Below are 23,280 nucleotides of genomic sequence, written 5' to 3'. Positions count from 1 at the left end.
CTTGGAGAGTAGGGTCTGTTGTGAAGTTAAGGAATCTTCCATGCGGCCAGATTGAGTGTTTTCAGCTGAATGTGAAGTTTTGAAGCTGTGCTAAGTCAGAAGAAGAGGCATTAGAGGTAGGGTCCATGGTGGGGAATGCGTCGGGCTCCTCAGGAGTGGGTACCAGTGCTGTCTTGGCCAGTCTGGAGCAATGAGAATCATCTTTGGTCTGTCTGCTCTGGTTTTTAATAGAACTTTGGGCAGCAGAGGAAGAGGTGGAAAGGCATAAACTGTCATTGTTGTCCAACTGAAAGAGAGCGTCCACTCTCCAGGCCTGTGGATGAAAAGTCCTTCAGCAGAATTTTGTCAATTGGTGATTTTTGTGGGAGGCAGAGAGATCCATGTCTGGCCTTCCCCATGCTTGAATTATCTCTGTAAAAACTTGAGGATGCAACTTCCATTCGTGTGGATCTGTCATATTTCTGCTTAGGTTGTCTGCCAGCATGTTTTCCTTGCCTGGCAAGTACAAGTTCGATTTGTAATTCCAGAGCCATGTTCCAAAGTGACATGGCCAGCCTGCATAGGGGGTATGAATGGGTTCCTCCCGGTTTGTTTATGTACCACATTACTGTGGTGTTGTCTGTCCTCATCAATAGTTGACCTGGATGCAGAAGGTCTTTGAAAGCTATAATAGCATTTATTACTGCTAGCATTTCCTTCTGATTGATGTGAAGGTGCTTTTCTTTTTGGGACCATTTGCCCTGAATGCACCGATATGTCATGTTCGCCCCCCAGACGTAGTCCGAGGTGTCTGTTGTGATGACTTGAATTGCTTGAGGCTTGCAGAATGGGAGACCTGTGTTTGTTTGGCATGCTTGAGCCCATCACAGAAATTCCTTTTGAAGACATGGAATTAGTGGTATTATTATTTCCAAACTGTGGCTGTGTAGAGACCATAAGTTTTTCAGGTACCATTGAAGTTTCCTCATATGCAGCTTTGCACATGGGATTAGTAGGATGCAAGATGCCATGAATTCCAGAGCCTGCAGGATTTTCCTTGCAGTCAGCCTGGTGAAATTTGCTAGTTTTCTAAAGTATTGAGTTAGTTGCCCCTATTTCTCTGGCGTGAGGTAGGCCATCTGGGTGTGTGTGTCCAAGTTGGCACCCAGGAAAATTATTTTCTGAGAGGGTATTACCCTTGATTTCTTTTTGTTGACTGCGTATCCCAGAGAATTCAACAACATTATTACAAAAGCCAGATGTTTCAGAAGTATGTGCTTGCTGTCCGCTTGGATCAGGCAATCATCCAAATATGGGTATATTTGTATCCCTTGAAGTCTGCAGTAGGCAATTACTGATGCCAGGCATTTCGTGAATACTCTGGGCGCAGTAGATAAGCCAAAGGGCAATGCAGAGAATTGATAATGGGTTGAACCTGCAAGAAATCTGAGGTATCTTCTGCAATTTTGTCTGATTGGGACATGCAAGTATGCCTCCTTGAGGTCCAATGTTACCAGCCAAGACTCCTTGGCCAGCATGGGAAGAAGCTGCTGTAATGTGAGCATCTTGAATTTTGGCATGAGTAAAAATGCGTTTAGGATGGATAGGTCCAAAATAGGTCCCCAATCTTTTCCCTTCCTTGGTACTAGGAATAGTCTGGAATAAAAACCTTGACCTTGTTCTTGAGTAGGTACCCTCTTGAATAGCTTTCATGTCCATGAGATCTGAAATTTGTCTTTGTGCCTCTGCCCTTTGATTGTGTGGCAGGTTCGGCATGCCTCTCATTTTTGGAAGGGTGTGAAAATGGAATCTGTAGCCTCTGTTTATAATGTCCAGGATCCATTTGTCTTTTGTGACAATATGCCAATTTTTCAAAAATAATGCCAGTTTTCTGCCTAAGGGTGCTGCCATTTGAGCCTTGCTTGGCATGCAAAGGGGAAAGTCATTGGGATTGCTTTCTGAATGGCTGCGAACTATCCTCACCACCTCTTTGTGAAGGAGCTTGCCATTGTCTGCCTCTAAACGATCCTTGAGATTGCCCTCTGCCCCTCGGGTGCCTTTATCTACCTCTTTGGGGTCTGTCCGTGGCTGGAAAGGACCAATTTTTGGAAGGCCAATTTCTACTGAAACGTGGAGGTTGTACCTGTAGAAAATCTTTCACTGTTTGCATTGATTTAGCCTTTTCCTCCATTTTCTTTAATACTTCCTCAGCTTTAACACCAAATACATCCTTTTGTAGAGGGGCATCTAGTAATTTAGCTTTGACATGATCTGGTAAGGTTTGCTCCTTGAGCCAGGCATGTCTACGTATGACTGATCCTGTAACAGCAGCTCTACATGAGGCCTCTAGAGCATCAAAACCACATTGCAAGGTATGTCTACCCACCTGTTCTGCACTGTGCATCAAATCCTGCAACTCCTTTCAAGTCTGGTTGTTCAGGTTGTGACATTTTGCTTCTCAACTGTGATAACAGAAACTGTTGGTACTTTAACATATGGAACTGGCAGTTTAATGCCCTCATGGTTAAGGTGGCCGAGGTGTATACCTTTTTTCCCCCACCTTTCTAAAGATCTGGAATCTCTCTTGGAAGGTAATGGATTTTTAGTAGTGGAGGCCTTAATTCCCTTGGGGCCCTGTGAAATGGTTTCTGGGTCAGCCACATGGCTTTTGTATAAAAATTGTTGTGAGTCAGGAACCCGGTAGTACCTGTCAGGCTTGACTGGGGCTGGAGGTAGAGAGTCTGGGTTAAGGCAGGCCTCCGAATACACATCATCTAGTATGTCTAAGACAGGAGGCATAGCCAGAGGCCTGTGCTGAGGTAGCAAGAGAAAAATCCCTAAGCCTTTTCTTGGAGTCTGAGTACTCTTGGCCTTCCCAGTGGAAGTGTTCCCTCAAGGTATGCAAGGTTTCCCCAAATGAGTAAAAAGTACAGTTTTGTACCTACCATAAATGTAGATGTCCGAACAGGATAGCATCTGCAGTCCTCACAAATGGGTTGTCCTGTCGTCAGGCAGCCCTTCGGTCGGCCGGATTCCAAAGTCTGGGTCTGGCCTCGGCTGGTGTCGCACTTCACCCGACGTCATAGCTGCAGTTCTTCGGGTATAAAGGCATCAGCCGACGCCATTTTCCTCAGTGTTTCTTGCCCCAGATGCCAGTTGCCCTCTTGGATAGCTAAACATTTTGGATAAAAGCCAATGTTTCCAAAAAATAGAAGGCAAACACAAAAGATAAGCATGTATGTACATATATACAAACAAATACACCATAAGAGATCCCCCCCCAGCTAGCTATTAGGTGGGCAAATACCCTAGGAATACCACAGAGGGGAAGGAGGGTGGGTAATCCTGACTGCAGATGCTATCCTGTTCGACATCTACATTTATGGTAGGTACAAACTGTACTATGTCCTTCAAGGATGCATCTGCAGTCCTCACAAATGGGTAGAATACCATAGCCAAACTAGGGGAGGAGGAAGAAGAAATCATGGTGTAGTTAGGATCCCTTGCAAAACAGCAGTGGCAAACCCTGCTCGGGATCTAGAGTATAGAGGTAAGTTATAATGCTTGGCAAATGTATGCACGGAGGTCCAAGTAGCAGCCTCTATAATGTCCTTGGTAGCCACTCCTCATAAGAAAGCTGTGGTAGTGGCTGTTGCCCTTGTAGAATGAGGCCTTATGTTCTGTGGAATTTGTTTTCCATGGTAGGAGTAACAAAATCTAATGCAATTTCCTATCCACTTGGAGATTGTCTGTTTGGAAATTGCTTTTCCTTCCCTTCCTGTTGCATATGCTACCAGAAGCTGGTCAGTTTTTCTATTGCCCTTGGTTCTGTCCAGGTAGTAAGCATGACTGTCTATGTACATCCAAGGTATGCAGCAGTCTTTCCCCTCTGTTCTGTGGATTGGGAAAGAAGGTAGGTAGGTGGATTGCCTGGTTTAGAGACACTCTGGATACCACTTTAGGCATAAATGTAAGATTAGTTCTCATGGACACTATCTTGATGGAAGATTAGGAAGGGTTGTACTGCCATTAGAGCCTGTAGTTCCGAAACCCTTCTTGCTGAAGTAATTGCCAGTAGGAAAGCAGTTTTCCAGGATAGGTGTTGAAGATCTGCTGTTGCTGCTGGTTCGAAAGGGGGGTGTGTCAATTTTTCTAGCACAAAGTTCAAGTCCCATGCTGGTAATGGTGGTTTTCTAGGAGGCTTTACATTCTTAATTCCTCTCAGAAACTGCCTGAGTACAGGATGTGAAAAGACAGGGGGATCGAAGCTGTATTCTGCAGAAATAGCTGATGCATGTATCTTGATGGAGTAGGACAGGCCTGTATGGAGAAGCTCTGCCAAATACTCCAGGATGTTGGCAATGTCTACCTTTGACACATCTTTCCCCCTTTCAGTACTCCAAATGAGAAACCTTTTCCATTTTCCTGCATAGTTCCTTCTTGTTGAAGGTCTGCGGGCCTCAAGGATAATGTCTTTAACCCTTTGGGATAAATCTGGGTTAGTTGCTCTTATGTAATGTTCCAGGCAGTCAGTTGCAGAGTTTTTAGGTTTGGATGAAGGATGTTGTAGTCGTTCTGAGTTAACATCAGAGGAATTAGGGGTAGTGTCCACGTTTTCCCCCCCGAGACATGCTCCTCAGTAATGGATACCAATGTTGTCTTGGCCAATCTGGAGCTATCAGGATTATCCTTGGACGTTCCTCTTTGATTTTCAATAGTACCTTGTGCATCAAAGGAAGAGGTGGGAATGCATACGCTGTCAGGCCTTTCCAACTGAAGGATAGAGAGTCCACCTTCCAAGCAAGTGGGTGGTATGTCCTTGTGCAGAATTTCTTGAGCTGGTAATTGAGTGGGGATGCGAATAGGTCTATTTGTGACAGTCCCCATTTCTTTGTGATGGCCTTGAATATGTCCGGGTGCAGCATCCATTCGTGAGCATCCGAGGTAGTTCTGCTTAACATGTCTGCAAGGATGTTTTCTTTTCCCGGTACAAATATTGCCTGCAACTGAATGTTGTAACTCAGAGCCAAATTCCATAGGTCCAGAGCCATTCGGCATAGAGGGTATGAATGAGTGCCTCCTTGTTTGTTGATGTACCACATAACTGTGGTGTTGTCTGTTCTTATCATCAATTGGCCTTCTTGGAGGAATGGTCTGAAGTTCTGGATTGCAAGTTTTACTGCCAGCATTTCTTTTTGATTTATGTGCAATTGTAGCTGATTTGGGGTCCATAAGCCTTGTATGCACTTGTCCAGCATGTGGGCCCCCCAACCGAGGTCTGAAGCGTCCGTGGTGATGGTTTGGCTTGGTTGACTGTTGTGGAAGGGCAATCCTGGGTTTGTCTGGCATGCCTGAGCCCACCATAGGAACTCTTGTTTCAGGCATGGAATCATTGGTATTTCTGTTTCTAGGCTGTGCCTGTGTTGAGACCATAAATTCTTTAGGTACCACTGTAACTTTCTCATATGCAGTCTGGCATGGGGAACCAGGATTATGCAGGATGCCATGAAGCCCAAGGCCTGCAGTACTTTCCTTGCTGTTAGTTTGTTCTGCTTTGTTAATGCCAAGAAGTAGAGAGGAAGTTGTTCTTGTTTTTCTGCAGTTAGGAATGCCATCTGGTTTACTGTGTCCAACTCTGCACCCAAGAAGGTTATTGTTTGGGATGGTACCAGTCTTGACTTTGTTAAATTGACTGTGTATCCCAGGGCTTGTAGTAAGCAAATGACACTTTGTACGTCTTGTGTCAGCTTGTTTCTGTTGTCCGCTTGTATCAGGCAGTCGTCCAGGTATGGATAAATTTGGATTCCCTGAAGCCTGCAGTGAGCGATTACTGATGCCAGGCATTTAAAATGAACACTCTGGGCACAGTAGATAAGCCAAAGGGCAATGCTGAGAATTGATAATGCTTTGATCCTGCAAGAAATCTGAGGTATCTTCTGTAATTTGGTCGTATGGGGACGTGCAGGTATTCCAGTCTAGGTTCCCCCTTTTTTGACAGGGGGAAAATTCTTTGGGCACTTTTGAATTTTTTTAACTGATGGTTTTTAAAAACAGGGAAATTCCTTTTTCTCTTTTCTTGGGGGGAAAACGGGTAAAAACCTTTGGCGTAGGGGTTTCCTTTACGTTATTTTCAATTACATTTGTTTGGTTTCTTTTTTTTGGGGGGGGTTTTCACCCTTTTTTTTTAAGGGGTGCCCTAAGTTTTGTTGTTGTTTAAAAAATGCCGGAAGAATGTATTCCTTTTAGTGTATGGGTGTTGCCTAAAATTTTTTTGTTGAATGGGTCCCCGAGGCACCTTCTCTGGATTATTTCCCTCTGAGGCTTTCCCCCTTTCTGAGTCTTGAGATCTGGGGGCCTTTTGGGGCCAGTTCCCCGTAACTTGGGCTACCTGAAAAATTTTCCCTTTTTTCAGATTTTGTTCTTTTCCCTCTTGGATGCTGGAAACCATAAATACCTTGTCCTTTCATTTAAAATTTGCTTTAAAAACCGAAACGTTCCTTTTAACCCCAAGGCCCCTTTTAAAATGTGCCAGTCAGGCCCGACTAATGAAGCCCCCTGATAAGAAAAAAGAATTTTCCTGCTAAAACCCCTTTTTGGGGGTATTTTTTATCTAAAACCCCCAAAAAACAGTTTTTAGTAACTGATAAACTAAAATTTGTTTACAATAAACCCCCATTTAAACTCTACTAAAGAGAAAAGGGGTTCCTTTTACCCCCCCTCTCAAAGGCCAAATTTCCCTTTTAAAGGGGAGGGTTTTACTGAGGAAGCTACTCCTTGGCCCGAATGTCTAAATCTGCAAAAGCCAAAAGGGATGAGGCGAAATGAGAACCCATCGCAGAGTTCTGGAATAAAATCTAAGATGAAGGTAATTTTTTATCCCAAAACCCAAATGGGGGTTGCCCAGGCCAGGTTAAAATTAAGTCTAACCTTTTCTTGAATTAGAAATTTGGGTGAAACCAAAATTTTCTCCATGTTTTTTTAAAAGGGAAAACCCCGGGGGAACAGGAAAATTTTTGGGATCGGACTCTATGGAGGAGTCGGAAATTTGTTGTGTCATCGTATGAGGACCCTGGCCCGGGCTTTGAAAGGCCTTTTTGGGGGTTAAACCCCGTCGGTGAGATTATCCCCTTTTGAGATTAAATCCTTTTCCGAAAGTTTGGGAACTCAGGCCCGAGGGGCTTCGGCACGAAAGGAAGGGTTTTTGGGGGCTTTCCCGAAAGGCCTGCCCCCGCAAGGGGGCCAGGAGAAACCCGTTCTGGGGGAAAACCCAAAGGGGGTTTTCCCTAATCTGAAAACCCCAGGGGTGGGAAAATAAGTTTTTCCACCCTTAAAATAGGCAATTATAAATTGGAGTATAAAATTTTGTCGGCACTTAGCCGTTCCAAATTTTTCGGGTAAAAGGGGCCAACACCATCTTTTTTGGCTCTAAAATCCCCGGGATTTCTCAGTTTCTTTCCCCAGGCCAGGCCTTAAGGAAAATTTGGATAGACCAAGGTTTCCAAAAAATAAAAACACAAAAATAACCCCCCTTTTTTCAAAACAAACAAATCCCTAAACTCCCCAATACCCTTTTGAGAAAAAACCTTAAAACCCAAGGGGAAAGGGGGGTAATTTTGATTCAATGTAAACGGCAATTCAAAATATGTGGGGGGAAAAATTTTTTGGGTTTTCCAAAAGAAACTGGGCCCGGGCTCGGGGGCCTGGCCCGGAGGAAAACCCCGGGGGGGATTGGGACCCCTTTTTAAGGTAAATCCTCTGAGAGAACTTTTGGGGAATAAACAGGCCTTGGGGGGCAAAGGGACCTTGGAAGGGCTCACCCCAAAAGGGCCGCGGCGCGGAGGCCTCACCCCCGGTGCTGGGGGCCCCAAAGGGTGGGTAAAAAAATTAAAACCCAGGGGTGGAAAAGACATTTTACCTCCTAAAGTGGAAGGGGCCTGCACAAACAAGGGGCCCTGTCAGGCCCCCCGGGGTTCCAAAGTGGGTCGGTTTTTTCCACCCCTTTCCTTTTTGGGCTTGGAAAAATCCCCCCGGGACTATTTTTTTCCCCCAATCCCCAAAATTTTTTGGATGAAATTTTCCCAAAAGATGGGAAAACCAAAAATGCTTATGACTTTTCAAAAAAACAAAAAAGCCCCCCAAAGCGCATTGGGGGAAAAACAAGGGCCACGGGGGAAGAGGGGGCCCCCGGGGCTACCAGTTGGACTCACATTTTGGAGGAAAAACTGTACTATGTCCTTCGGGATCACTGCAGTCATAACAATGAAAAACCCAAAGGGGGAGGAAAAAGTGATTAGGGGAGGACCCCTTTGCAGACGCAGTGGCAAACCCTGCTCGGGTTTGGGAAATATAAGGAAAATTTAAAATGCTTGGAAAGTATGCACGGATCCAAGTGCCCCAAAATTCTTTGAACTCCAGAAAAGTTAGGCCCTTTTATTTGTTTTGAAGTCTTCCCCTCTGCATAAGCCTTCCCAAAATTTAGTCCTCATTTGGGTTTTTTCCCGAGGGGCAAGAACTTCAAAATAATCCAAATTTTTGATTTTTCCCCTTTTTTTGGGGTTGAAGAATAGGGGTGACCTGGTTTTAAAGGCCTCTGGGAAACCTTGGAAAAGAAAGGGGAAACCTAACCCCCTTGGGGGAGGGATTTGGAAGGGGCCCATCAGCCTGCCTGTCCCGAAACCCCCTTCCCGAATAACAAGCCCTTGGGTCCAAAGAATGTGGACCCGGCTCCAACCTTAGGCCCTTGCCGTTTCCCAAACCCGGTTGGTTTTCCTTGGTTTTTTGGGGCCCTGGAGGAACGCCTAAAAGTGAAAAACCTGGCAAATTAACTTCTCTTATAGTGGCTTATTGAAAAGAAAAGGACACCAAAAGGTCGGGCCCCCCCAAAAATTTACAAATTATGTTTACTATCTTTTCCACAAAAATACAATTTTCCTTTTCTGAATCCTTCCCTGGGAAGCCCAAAATAAAGTTTAACCTTTGAAAGGTTTTGAACTCCGAAAGAAAAAATTTCCCTCGCATTGCAATTTTGGTTTGGATGGAATGCAGGCTGAGGAAATCCGGTCAGGGATTTGGCCCTTTGTCGATGTCCTCAAATGCCTTTGCCGACGTTGCTATCGGGTTTCCGGGCGGCTTCCGTGTAATGAGCATGTGGATAAGGGAAATTTTATATGCATTGCTTAAAGGGTCCAAAAGAAGGAGAATCCCAACTAAAAAGGGGGGGAAACCTTGGGGGAATTTTGAGCCGGTGTTTAAGATGATGGGAAAGCCCCTTTTAGGTTATTTGGAGGTTGGAAATGCTGGGAAATATCCCCAAAACTCCAAGTGGCTGCTTAAAATATTTTGGTAGGATTTTTTCCCGCAATATTGGCCCTTGTAATGGATTGTGCCCGAGGCCCGGGTTTTCCCTAAAGATAAGTATGAATGGGCCTTTCCCCCTTTGGTTGTTTTTAAAAGGCTTTTTGGCTCCTATCATAGGCCTTTTTTGGGTTTCTGAAACTTTGTTTGCCAATTTTAGCCAGCTTTCTTTGGATGTCCAAAGGTGAAATTTCCCCTTTGTTTAAATTTGGGTTTGGGAGGAAATGGGCCATTCCAAAATCCCTGGGAACCCCTTTGGATAAGGGGTTGGTTCATAGGGAAACCGGCCTGTGGTTTATGAAAAACCCGCCCACCATAGGGCTGTTTTAACTGGTTAGGGGATTTCCGAAAGGGTGTTTTTGGGGCAAATATTGAAAACTGTTGGGGATGGCTCAAAAGGACAAGGATTTTTTTTTGGGGGTTTTAAAAATTTCAAGGAAAAGAAGGTGGGAATCCCCAATTGGGGTTTTTTAGGCCTTTTTTTCCAAAAAGGGCTGGGAAAAGGAGGGGTTTCCACTTTTTCCAAAATTTGGGTTTTTTTTTTAAAGTTTGGGGGGGTGGAAGTTTCCTTGTTTCCCAAAAGAAATTTTTTTGAAAGTTTTTTGGGTTTTATTTTTGGGGGGAGCAAAGATCTATTTGGGCTTCCCCATTTTTTTGAATTCTTGAAATTGGGTGCACTCCATTGGGACCCGATTTTCTGTTTAAAATTGTCTGCAGGTTTTTTTTTTCCTAAAAATATTCCCTTAATGGATTTGTATTCCAGGGCCAAAGTCCAAAGTCTTTCGCATAGGGGTATAATGGTCCTCCCGTTTGTTATGTACCACATACTGTGGTGTTGTCTGCCCTTTATAAATGGCCTTTTGAAAAAGGTCTGAACTTTTTTTCCCATTTTACTCCCAGCATTTCTTTTGGTTGATGTGAGGGGGTTGGGCCTTGCCCAATCCCGATTTGCCCAATGTGCCCCACCTGGGTCGGCTCTGTTGTGAGGGCTGGTTGCTTGACTGAAAGGGGGGCCTGGGTTTGTGGCATCCCTGAGCCCAAAAGGGAATCCTTTTTAAGCATGGAATTAGGGGGATTTTGTTTCACTGTGCTGTGGGGACCAAAAATTTTTAGGTACCATGAGTTTTCTCATATAGTTGGGAAATGGGAAAGAATGCAGATGCCATGAACCCAAAGGGCCCGCAGATTTTCTTGCGTTAACTTTTTATTTTTTTAGTGGGAAATAAAGAGGAGTTCTTTTTTTTTTGGTTAGGAAGCCATTTGTTTTGTGTCCAATTGCCCCAAGAATTTTTTTGGGAGGTATAGCCTTGATTTTTTTGACTGTGTATCCCAGGTTTCAAAAATATTTTAAACTGTTTCAGTTGTTTTGTTTTCCCTTGACAGGCATCGGGGCCCGGGGTTTTTTTAGGGGGAAATAAATTTTTTGGAAAATTTTTCCCTTAAAGTCCTTGAATTTTTGGATTCCCGGGGGATTCCCCGGTTGTTCCTTTCCCCGGGGCCTTATTCCCTTTTTGGGGGTCTGTGGGCGGAAAGGCCCAAATTTTTTGGGGGCCCAAATTTCTCTAAACGGGGTTGACCTGAGAAAAACTTTACTGTTTGCAGATTTGCCTTTTCCTCCATTTTCTTTAAACCCTCAGTTTAACACCAAAAATCCTTTTAAGGGCATCTAGAATTTTGCTTTACATGATCGGAAAATTTTCCTTAGCCAGGGATGCTCTATACTGTCCGTCAGCGTCTAATGAGGGCCCCAGGCATCAAAACCACATTAAGGATGTTTTCCCACTTTTTTGATACATCAAAACCTAATCCTTCAAGGGTTTTCAGGTTGTTTTTTTTTAATTTATAACAAAACTTTGGTATTTAATTGGAACTGCAGTTTAAGCCCTCTGGAAGGTGAAGGTAACCTTTTTCCCCACCCTTTTTAAGACTGGTCCTTTGAAGGAATGGTTTTTTGCATGGGGCCTTAATTCCCCCTTTGGGGGGCCCGGAAATGGTTTTGGGTCGCAGAGGCTTTTTTTAAAAATTGTGGTTTGGAAACCCGTAAACCCCGTCGGTTGCGGGGCTGGGGTAAGATCTGGGAAGGCAGGCCTCCAAAACATCATCAACAAGAAAAGGGGGTATAAAGGGGGGCCAGGGGGCCTGTTTTTTTCTGAAAGGGGTTTTAAGCCCCAAGAAAAAAATTCCCTTAAAAGGGGGCCCCTTTTCTTGGAAAAATCTGGCCCTTTTGGCCTTTCCAGGGTTGGGAAAAAGAAAATTTTTGTTAAAGGGTTTTGGCCCAAAGGGCCCCTTCTCTTTTCTTTGCGCTTTTTGGCAGAATGCGAAGTCCGAGGATCCGGCGCGGCATAATGTACGCAAAATCAGAACCGAAAACTGTTCTGCAAACTCCCGACCCGGCGCCTAAGCGTTCGTCGGTTGAAAGAAGCACAGGATCGAACAGGCTGCTACGTCGTGGGCTGGAGCCTAAGCATAAGGCAGGCAGTAAGAGTGGAAATCTTTACAGGTATTTGTTTCCCACAGGTTAAACAATTATTAACTTTTCTGACATCGGCTGAGGCAGAAAGAGTCCCAAGCGAGGTACCAGCTTTAGAAGTCTTGAAGTAGTATTCGGTGAAGTAATCTCTGGATCCGACCGACCGGCACTTGCGAACAACTCTGCTTCTGCTGGAGCGCCGCGGCAAGAAAGACTGAAGAAAATGGCCCTAAATCGCTGATGCTTTTATACCCCGAGACCAACAAAAGATGGCGTCGGGTGAAATCGCGACATCAGCGAAGCCCGGACCCGGACTTTGGAATCCGGCCGACTGAAGACTGCCTGGCGACAGGACAACCCAGTTGTTATGACTGCAGATGCATCCATGAAGGACATCTTCAGAGGCCGATTAAACTAGGGTAGAAGGGGCCTCTGTAGTAGTCATGGATTCGGCTGAAGATTGAACCGCTTGCTCGGTTGGGCGAGCCGAGACACTCCGCGGTTTGCTTAACATGCTTCCGCGGTTCGTGAGCAGCGAAACGTAAATGTCGGTCGCTTGGTCCTTTGCGTTTAACAATCTGCGTAGTGGATCATCCACGCATTTTATCACATAAAATCTGAGCGAAAAACTGTTCATTAGCTTAACCGCGAACTCCGACCGGCGCCTAAGCGTTAAATGGGTTTGAAACACAGGCTAAACAAACTGCTCACGTGCGTGGTCTGGGCCTAAACAAGGTAGAGCAGTAAGAGTGGAAATCGCGAAATTTATGAGGTACTTGTTTCCCACAAGTTAAACAGTTATTTACTTTTTCTGACATCGGCTGAGGCAAGAAAAACGGGTTATTAGCAGGAGTGCCAGCTTTATAAGTCTTGAAGTAGTATTCGGTAGTAGTAATCTGTATCTGACCGACCAACGCGAACAGCTTCTGCTTCACGCCGCTGACAGAAAAGACTGAGGAAAATGGCGTCGGCTGATGCCTTTTATACCAAGAACTGCAGCTATGGCGTCGGGTGAAGTGCGACACCAGCCGAGGCCAGACCCAGACTTTGGAATCCGGCCGACCGAAGGGCTGCCTGACGACAGGACAACCCATTTGTGAGGACTGCAGATGCATCCTTGAAGGACATCTCTGGGGGGGGAACAGAGGGAATGGACTCCTCTGCATCAGAATCTTCAAAAGGGAAGTAAGAATGTTCCTGTTCATCAGAGTGCTCTGAAATAATGGAGGCCTGGTCAGAGGAGGGGGATTCTTCTTCCACTCTGGGCCTTTTGTCCAGGTGGGAGAACCCCTGATAAGAGTAATTAAATCCTCAGCCATTTTAAGCATCTGCTTTTTAGGCATGGGGCCTGGAGAAGGGCCCTGTGTAGTGGTCTCTTAGAATGCATGGCTGCTTTAGACTTAGTGAAAGCCTTGATAGAAAAAGAAGAGGAAGGTCTGATCTGAAGACACCTTGAGAGGAGGCAGACCTGTCTACATTTTGGGTTTTACCACCAGGAGTGGCTTCAGTATCTGTAGTCGGGGTGTGGGCCGAGGAGCCTGCGACCTTGGGCACAGTAGACACCGCCAATGAAGTGTCATCGGTAGGCAGGGGCTGCGTAGGCGCCTCGCTGAGAACCGGACCACCTGTAGTAGGCTTTGGCGTGGTGTCGGTAGAGGCCGCGGACCTCGTGTGTCGGTCCTTATCTTTGCGTTTTTTAGACAAAACTGGAGTCTGAGTATCCGACAACATAATGTAGTTAAATTTTTTACCAAAATAGTGCTGGGCGAACTCCGCCCGACGCTTAATGGTGCATTTGTTGAAAGTGGCACAAAAACGACAGACCGGGACATCGTGGTCTGGGCCTAAGCAAGGAATGCACAGGGAATGAAAATCCTTATGCGGTATTTGCTTCCCACATGAAATACAATTATTAATTTTGTCTGACATCGGTCTGAGGCAAGAAAAGTTTCCCCAACGGGGTACTTAGCTTTCAAGAAGACTTCGGTTACAAAATTTTCGTAATTTCAGGAGCTGGCCGACCGGCACTTGCGAACTGCTTCTGCTTCGGGCACCGCACGGCAAGAAAGACTGAAGAAAATGGCGTTGGCTGTTTCATTTATACCTCTGTCGCACTGACATCAGGGAAGAAGCGACGACAACCGACGCCGGACCTAGACTTTGGAATTCGGCCGACCGAGGACCCGCCTGATGGCAGGAGAACCCATCTGTTATGACTGCAGCTGTATGCACGATGAACATCAGAAAACTTTTTTTAAAAAGATACCTAGTGAAGGTAGAGACCCTAGATAAAACCTAGACTGTTTCTACTTTCCCAAACAGAAACAAAAGCACAAATAGCAGACTGGGAAATTTCCAAGAAAAAAAAAGATTTCCAGTGAAATACTATAAGTCAGGAAACCTTAAACTACAAAAGATCTGGGTTTCCCAAGCATTTTGACGCCATCATCGTGGAAAAGAGGTGCAGTATCAGTTAATTTAAAATAAGCTAAGGATCCTTCCAATGCAAGGTCATATCATACAGACTCAATACAGTACTAAATCAGGACTACAAAATTTCACAAGGGTGTCAGCAACACTGGCAATTCTGCTGTCAGAATTAACTGCACATTATGAAGGAAAGATAGTCATTTGGCATTATTGAATAAATAACGTATTTGGGTAAGACAAGCCCTTTGCTGCTAAACAGTTTAGATGCTGAAAAAAGAAAACATTTCATAAGGGTTTCTTGAAATTACTCAAGTCAAGTCAGGTATTGGATCGTTTAACCACAAAGATTTGATGCGATGACCATGATTTAGCCTTTAATGTTATGACAGGAGGGCAGCATGTGGATATTCCAAACACTGCTCAACTTACTGAAAGTCACTTTCAGCAAAGGTACAGTACTGTTCCTCCTTCACTGTTGTGCGACCATGGAGTTGGTATGTAAATATTAATAAATTGTGGCGGTTTCCTCCCACACACGTGCTGCAAATGTTGCTCACTGAACTTTTTTTTTTTTATTTTGACTGTCAGATAAAAGTCTTAATTGATAATCACGAATGTGATACGATACCAGTCTTTTACATGGCAGCTCTCCAGGTTGCCCTAGGTCACACCTTTACTTTTTGCTAGATACACAAAGAGCCACTAGCTACCTTAATGAAATCTTCCCAGATAAAGGGAAATAACTGGGAAAGAAGCAATGGTATTTAATTTTACTGAATGTTTTATTTAGTTAAGCTAGAGGCTATATCACAATATTGCAACTACCTAAATTCCGAAACCTTATGGGGTACAAAAATGAAATTAAATCCAAGGCCCTGTCCATTCACTACACTACAATGCATTATTTTCTCCATGCCTATCATTACTTTTGATGGTACACAAGAGAGGTATTTAGCTGCACAGCTTACAGATTCATAAAACACTAAACACAGAAAGTGTGATAAGAGACTTAGGGACACAGGTGGACAGTGGTCTCACCTTCGATAACCACATCACCACAACAGTCAGGAAATCCTTCTATGTGGCACACCATCACGAAGGGCTTTTCATCCAGAAAAAAGGAGGTCATTGTCCCACTGTACTCATCCCTCATTAGACCCATTATAGAATACAACGCCCCATTTGATATGTACCTCTCAAGACATCTGCAACAACTGGAAAGGCCTCAGAAATACCTCACTAAAAGAATCACAGGCCTAAAGCAGATGCCCTACGCTAACCGCCTTAAAAAACTCCAGCTATACTCTGTCGCATATCGTCTACTCAGAGGCGATCTCTGCTTAACATACAAGGCCATGTCAAACCCAGAGCTGTTGGACATGCTACACTTAAAGAAATCCCAATCCCTCAGAGCTACACGCTCCAGGGATCTAAACCTTGTCATCACAATAAACAAAACATGCTGGAGGGATAGGTTCCTGACCCAGAGACTCCCCAGACTCTGGAATAGATTGCCCATACATGTCAAGCAGAGTGCCTCTTTGGACCTCTTCAAAAGGAACCTTGACGATTGGATGGGAGAAAGGAAATTCACCCCAGGGATCACGTCAGTCGCCCTGCTAGACAGGGGTCCAGGAAAGGAAATAATGTGGGAAGAAATAGCCAGGGAATTGTTATGGCTAGGCTTGTATAGGCCCTAGGGCTGATAGCCTAGTACCAACCTATGAACCTATTAAGCTGAGATAGAAAAATGTCTCCAAAACTGCTGGAGAAAAATCTCAAAATGGAAGATTGGTGACTGCTGTAGACCATAAAACAACCAATTAAAATGATAGTTTCCATTGATAATATACAGCAACTAAGTATTCTTAATCCTCCAGATGGTAAATATTTTGCATTAATGAATAACTCTTGAAATGTATACACAGTGACAAAAAGCTGCGGTCTTTTCAGATGCGTTAGGGATGTGAAGGCAAAACAATGGATTGGTTGCCCTGTCCTCAACTCAGTTAAAGTTGACTTAAATAATAACATGTGAATGTTACATTACTCTAAACAGAAATGGCACAGAGAACGATTGTGCCATACAGCTCTGAAACACGTTTAGGGGGATTACCACCACCTATGACATTTTGGGTGAAGCTGACGAGAGTTATCACCAATTTTGAAGAAAAATTAACTTACTCAGGCACCAGAAAACATGCTTTAATAGGCTTAGAACAGCAAGATAAGAGGATGAATATAACAGCGATATTGTACAGTGAAGGAAAGACATGACTGGAGACTCACCTATATATCATAAATCATTGTGAACAGAGTGCAAGACACCTCAACTAGCAGGACTCCTGCTGGAACCAGTGTCAGCAAGGCAGTAAATTTCTTTTTGGTAAAGTCCAGTAAGTTATCCGATTTAATATGTAGTAGTCCAACCTTTATTGAGACTATGAATAACTTTTTCCGAGTGTCATTCAAAGTCTTCTTGGAAGGTCTGTTGAATAACCGTGCTAATAACAGACGTCTCTTGCATTAATCAAAAAAAAATCATTAAAGTTAACACAGCCACAGGCAGTACATTTCTTAGTCAAAGACTCATGAACGTGCCTTTTTTAGAATGACAGAGAAAGGGTAAGGCATACTTTCCTTTTTAATGATTTTGCTTCTACCTGTATAAAAAGGCCAAAAAAATTTAGCAAATGTGTTTGCTGTTTCTTCATTATTTGTAGCAAACCTCATACTCCCAATTAGGGCAAAGTTATTCACCATTTGCCCAATATATTTCCTCACATGCTTGAAGGGCTTCAAATTATCCTTTGGAGATTTTGCCCCAAAATAAATAACTTTGGATAGCTCTTTTAATAGCTGTCCTAAATTTAGTTTTCATTTGTGTACACAATTTTCTTTCTGTGGGGTTCCCTTTTAAATTCTAAACACAGGATTCCTTCATTCTAGGTAGCCTAAGGAAAATGTCTGTTCCACCTCCATGGTCTCTTAAGGTGTAATCTATTCATATACCCTTTTAAGTGAAACATTCTCAAACTGGGAATCAAATTTTCCCAGGTTTCTTCTGCATTCCTAGTCTCAACATCCTTGCTCTACTCACAGGTATTTTCATTACCCGTCAATCTGCTTTATATAAGGCTTCCCAGTTTTATTTAACCTCTCCCGTTAAGCAGGGTAAGCAGCACACTACTGAGATTAGAGCCACCTAGTAGAGGGGTCACAGAAATTGCACCCAAGCAACCAAACTGTAGTCAACACCACATCCACATTTATTCTTGTAGTCAAACAGGCATTCTGGTTTAACACAACAGCACTGAAAGTACCAGGAATAATTCATTTTGATTAGTGACCAACCATAAGTTCCAGTCTCTCACTGCAGTATTTAGATTTCCCACAAGTACAAGAACTGAAAAATAACCCCCCTCCATAAAGATCAGTGAACCTCCTAGATCCTAGGGATGGGCCTTCTATAAAAACTAGTTACCTCTTGTCATTGGGTCCATGCCCAGTTACTCCACAGACATCTCAAATAGGGTTGAAAGACAAAGCAGATCTACATTGTTGCTTAACATTCACATAAAATGAATACCTTCTGTTCTACTATTTTAACTCGGGTTATTTCAGAAGGCAACAAGTAGTTGAAACAGCATTGTACCAAGTCTCAGCAATTACTTTAATACAATATTCTCATACAGAAAAGCCTGATTATCCATTGTAATTAACACTTCCTGCATGCCTTAGCCACAGATTTATCATGGGTGTTGTACCATGATGGCTCAGAAGGTAATTAACTGTACTTTGGAAGTCTACTTTCTGATCCACTAAACTTTACCAACAGGTTTAAATGGATTCAGTCTTTTCCAAAGAATTCGAGGCTTCCAATCATATACTTCCATGGTGGAATATGACCAGTTCCTTGTATAAATTAGCAAGCCATTTAGGTCACCTGATGCCTTTAACGTGCAATTACCAAAACACATGACTGACAAAGTCCATAAATGTTACCTTAATTCCACTTTTGTTACCAGCGTGTCATGCTACTGCTGCTACATCTCCCAGTTTAGCAGACATTTTTATCTGTCCCTACCGTCCCTTATTTTGCAGCCACTGAGAACAAACCTCAAAACTCTCCTTGCCCACCCTGGGCAAAAAGTTAAAAACCCTTCAACAAGGTGCATGAAGTGAATAAAACCCTCTACCCACATAAATAAACATGATGCGCTTTTGACTATTTGGTGAATTTTCTTCCTGGTTTTGAAGCAGCAAACCAACATTGCAACTACTATTGTTTACTACCTAACCAGGAATGTTTGCACCTTATGTGGGTATGTCACAATCATTTCAGTTAGCGAACTATAAAAAAAAAACCCTCAATGCTCTTTACTACTGTGTGATTTAAAGACCTTTTGTGGTCGTCTGTGTTAAGTGTTACAAAACCATTTTCTACATGCTTCCATTGTGCCCTGAACAGAATAGCACCACGAGGGCAATTCCCACATTAGCTTATGCAATGGCTGTGCATGACTTTATCTTGTTCCTCCACATCACTTGCATTAGCAAAGGGAAATTAGTTAAAGTAGGCTTTCTGGAGAATCTAACAACAATCTCATTTATTCGGTTCTCTTGAGCCTTTTATCTATCTGCCTTTTCTTTACTGCATACCATTTTACTAGGTACCTGTATTTGCCATTTACTAATCCTTAACAAGCATCTTGTAAAGTGAGCACAGCCTTAATACTCCCCACATCAATCATGTCTGGTAGTGAAAAAAAAAAAAATTTCTCCAGAGCAGTAAACTGCAGTCACATGAATACCATTATACAAACAGCCATATTTAGAGCATTATTCACAGAAATACTAGACTGTTATTCCCTCCAACTTGTGCATCCATGCATAGACACTCACTACATGCAGCCACTAGTTCCTTCTGATATTTATGAACCCATTACAGACAAGGAGTGCATGTGCAGGACCCCTGCTACAAAAAAATTCCTTCTGTTAATTCAGTACTATGTCTGCATTTCAAACAGTGGGAAGGGGTACTACATTTTCAGCCTCATCCCCAGGACATACTAGGCTCCTGACACAGGGAGAAAAGAGCGACAGAAGTTAAAAATAAAAGTTAGTTTTAACAAACACTTCTGCTCATTTAGAGCAGTAAACAATCTCTACATCAAGTGTCATTTGCTGCAGAAGGTCACAGTTACCTACATTCCAAAGCACACTAGTTAAATTGTTTTCCAAAAATCAAAATGACATAAAAAAACATTTCTCATACATGGAAGCAGACTCCACTGCAGCCCCAAATGGGAAGGTACTGCATCTCTCCCCAAAAAATTATACTTGCCAACCCCAGTCATTGCACAGTGTACAAAGGCAAACGCTCTTCAAAGCTGCACCAGTGGCTCACAATGCATTAGTACATTTTTGAAATAAAGAACACCAATGTAGAAGCCAGCAATGAAGTACAGACAAGCTACAGCTTGCACTGCATTAATGATGTAAAAGCAATTACATGCTCTTTCTAGATAGCAGACATTAAAATACAGGGTCAGCATGCAGTAGGACAACCAAGAAAAGGCCCCCACACAGGTACACAAGCTGTAGGGAAGCATTACAAACATGTTAATTTTCCAGTTTTTTAGCTGCATATCACTACCTCTCTCAGAAAAAGGAAACAGTTCTAAGGGTTTGTAGGTACTTTTCACTAGCAGCTTCACAAATCAAAATGAAAACTTGAGTTATGCAGTCACAGAAAGGAGTCATACCTGCTGTCTTTTTCCTGCCATTAAGTTCAGTTTGTCAACCTCTGGCTTCAGGGCTTTATAGTGTATCCCCAGTTCTTGCTCATTGCCAGCCACTATCACCTTCTTTAATCCTTCCTCCACCTGCAACAGCCAGAAACAGAAATTATTGTGATGGCATAACATGAAATTTAATACATGGAAATAACTCCAAGATGCTTGCTCCTCACTTGTCTTCGTATTTCTACATTTGAACAGTAATAGTACAATAAAAACACAACCACTGGGGGGGACAGCAAAATCAATTCACAGGTATTACCCTAAAGTTATGAAGCTCTCTAATGCAATAACCTTACACAGACAACAGCTCACACGTCTTGCTTTAGCTGCTCTCAACAAGAATACTACAGTACTCTAGGAAGAACTTAGTACAAGTTGTGTTACAGCTTACCATAACAGTAGATGTTCGAGTACGGTTCAGTGATGCATTTCTCTTACTTCAGACTTCTGCCATAACAGGCCACACTTCCAAAACCAACTTCCAGAGCTCTACAGCCTCCCCCTTTTAGGTCAGCCAAACATCATCCTACACAAACGTTACCATGTTCGAGCATAAAAAAAAGCATATCTTCACAATCATTGCTTTTTTCTTGCCATAACCATCTCTAGGAACATCTAGCTGATCCAAAACACTTCACAGTTGAAAAGGGAAAGAAAGTTTCCCATCTAGGGCAGTCATGTAAAAAGACACCCCCCCCCAACCAACCAAAGCTCACTCTCAAGTTAAAGGCTAGCCTGAGAAGGAAGACACCATTGTAGTGGTTAACAGAGAAGAAAGAGGAGGAGTGGCTGTGCTATCGGATGTCCACAAGACAGAAGGAAGGGCTGAGGAAGGAGGACAGTACTGTAACAATGAACATATACTAATTACAAATATGGTAATTTCCCAACACATTCTACATTTATTTTAAGGGTCACTGCATCAGTAGTCTTTTCATTTGGCAACAGATTCACAAATACCATGAAGCAATGGGTTGGCAGGCCCAGAGGCTGAAATAACTCTTGCAGGATGTCTGTGGCATACCATGCCTGGCACTAAAGGCAATGCCCAGGCTACAATGGTTAGAGTGTGTGTGCACTGAGGACTATAGCTGCTTATAAAGCAGAAGGAATGCTGCTTTACCAAAAAAACACATTATTAGCTGCTGTGGCATAAGCAAAATGGATCCTTGCCTGCACTGGTACCATTTTGCTATGAAATAAATAAGACAGCAAACTATTCTGAGATGGTTTTGTCTGGAAAAGGGCCTTTCATGTCTACTGTTATGCAAATACTCTTGCCTACTATGTTTTCAAACTGACTTTTGTCGTAACCAGATAAAGTCAATTAACTATACATATCCAGGGAATGTAAACTCCTCTCTCACTTGTTTTGGGGGTAGGAAAGAAAAAAAAATGGGAGGTGAATGGCCTGACTCAAGGACAACTCTTGCTGCTTTGAGTATGGAAAAAAGGTTGCTACATGTAGTATAGCTGCCCCTGGGGAAGATTACAAAAACCTCTTTGCAAATAAGGGTCTGCAGTTCTGAAGGGTTTTGGTCACAGTAACAGCCACCAAGACATTTTCAGGTCAAGAATCTTAATGCTGTAGAAGCTGCCACCTCAAAGTGAGATTAAGTCAGCTTCTCTTGGTTACAGATAATGTGGTATAGCAAATTCCTTATAACGGGCATTAGGGGCAAGACCCCTCAAAAGGTCCATGTGTGTGGAGACTTGAGAGTGAGCGATAACATTCAGGAAGAACGTACTAATCCAAGAAGGCACAGAAGAGCAGTAAAAAGCTAGGAAGTGAGGAGGGTTACATGCAATGTAAAGCTATACGAATGTTGGAAGACTATATATATATCTATATATATCTATATATATCTATATATATATATATATATATATATATCTATATATATATATATATATATATATATATATATATATATATATACACACACACACACACAGGGGAGTAGCTAGGATTTTCAAATTTGTACTCACAGCTCTCAAACTGCTACCCCCCCCTCCCCAGCCAAGCTACGGCCATTCTCGTAATTCACGGTTTGCTCTTTTAGTGTCGAAGAGGCATACACTGTAATGCCTCTTCAGTAATATAATATAAATTCACTCAAATTCGGTTCCTTGAATTGAAAATGAACCTGAAAGTCAGTTCTTTGAAAAATGCAGCATGGTAGTTGGGGTAGAGGATTCATGCTTTTGTTTTCTGTAACTAAGGTACAGGTTTTGAGCTTGAGTAAATTAATAACAACCTGCTACCCCTAACTAGGGTGTTTCATTCACACACACCCCTACCTACCTCTTAGTGCAAGAAATATGGACAAAGCCTAAAATAAACAGGGACAGATATTAAATAATGCTCTCGTGAACTTAGAAAGTTAAAAGAATAACAGGATTTGTGCTAGTATGAGAAAGTTGCTACAACAGGATTTGTGCTAGTATGAATTTTTCTGAAGGACACGAAGTCTGAAACTCAAATGTCTGTCATTATTAAGCAACTTCAGCCTTCAATGAGTTTCTAGAAAAATCACAAAATTTATGAGCAACAGACAAAAAATATAGGGCAAAAATCTGGACATTCTACAAAATTTGAACAGTTGAGGGCCAGCACACACACACAAACACACAAGCACACACACACACACAAATGCACGAGTTTCTCTGTCTGCCATTTACTGAAATACTTTAAATTAATTGTAGTTTCACAAATATGTTTCAACAACCTTTAATGGACCATTACAAAAATTAATATGAAAGGAGAAGAGAATTCTGGGAGTCAAGTTGGATTGATGAGATATGAACAATAAACATGAGCTAATAATGAGTAAGAATCTGGAATAGCAGAAATGTAACTTATTACAACAGAGTGAAGAGAAGCAGTGACAGAGCTCATGCTACGATCGCTCATGACGAAGCTGCGTTGCACTTCAGGAGAATAATCAGCAGTGCTGAAATAAATTGGATTTGTCATTATGGGTGAAAGCTGGGATCATGCTTTAGACAGTATAGTAAAAGGATGGGAAAAGGCAGGAATGCAGGGATGAATTTTTCCACCGAAATATGTGCAGCTGTGTTACTGCACACACAAGTCATGGAGAATGAAAGATGGGGCACGGAAAAGATTAAGGAAAAACGGTGGTTAAAAAAGCAGTAGTCCATACTCTAATGAATATGAATATGGAGAAAGAAGCAGTCTGATTAGCTAACTATGCAAGTGTTGTGTACAAAGCTTTGTCA

The 23,280-nt window shown here is 42.8% G+C and overlaps 1 protein-coding gene across 1 annotated transcript in view; it reads right to left on the bottom strand.

The window, feature by feature from the left end:
* The window catches only part of CTNNA1 (catenin alpha 1), a gene marked incomplete in the record, with an annotated part of 2,307,982 nt that overhangs the window by 1,748,903 nt on the left and 535,799 nt on the right, over positions 1-23,280 (bottom strand). Inside the window, 1 exon segment of the mRNA XM_044069565.1 lies at positions 20,002-20,121. Within this exon segment, the coding sequence (XP_043925500.1) occupies positions 20,002-20,121 (120 nt within the window).

This window comes from Protopterus annectens, chromosome 4.part0, assembly GCF_019279795.1.
Source record: "Protopterus annectens isolate FY-2018-M chromosome 4.part0, PAN1.0, whole genome shotgun sequence".
Taxonomy (NCBI): domain Eukaryota; kingdom Metazoa; phylum Chordata; order Ceratodontiformes; family Protopteridae; genus Protopterus; species Protopterus annectens.
The sequence above is the reverse complement of the archived record's forward strand: the minus strand, read 5'-3'. Positions and strand labels throughout refer to the sequence as shown.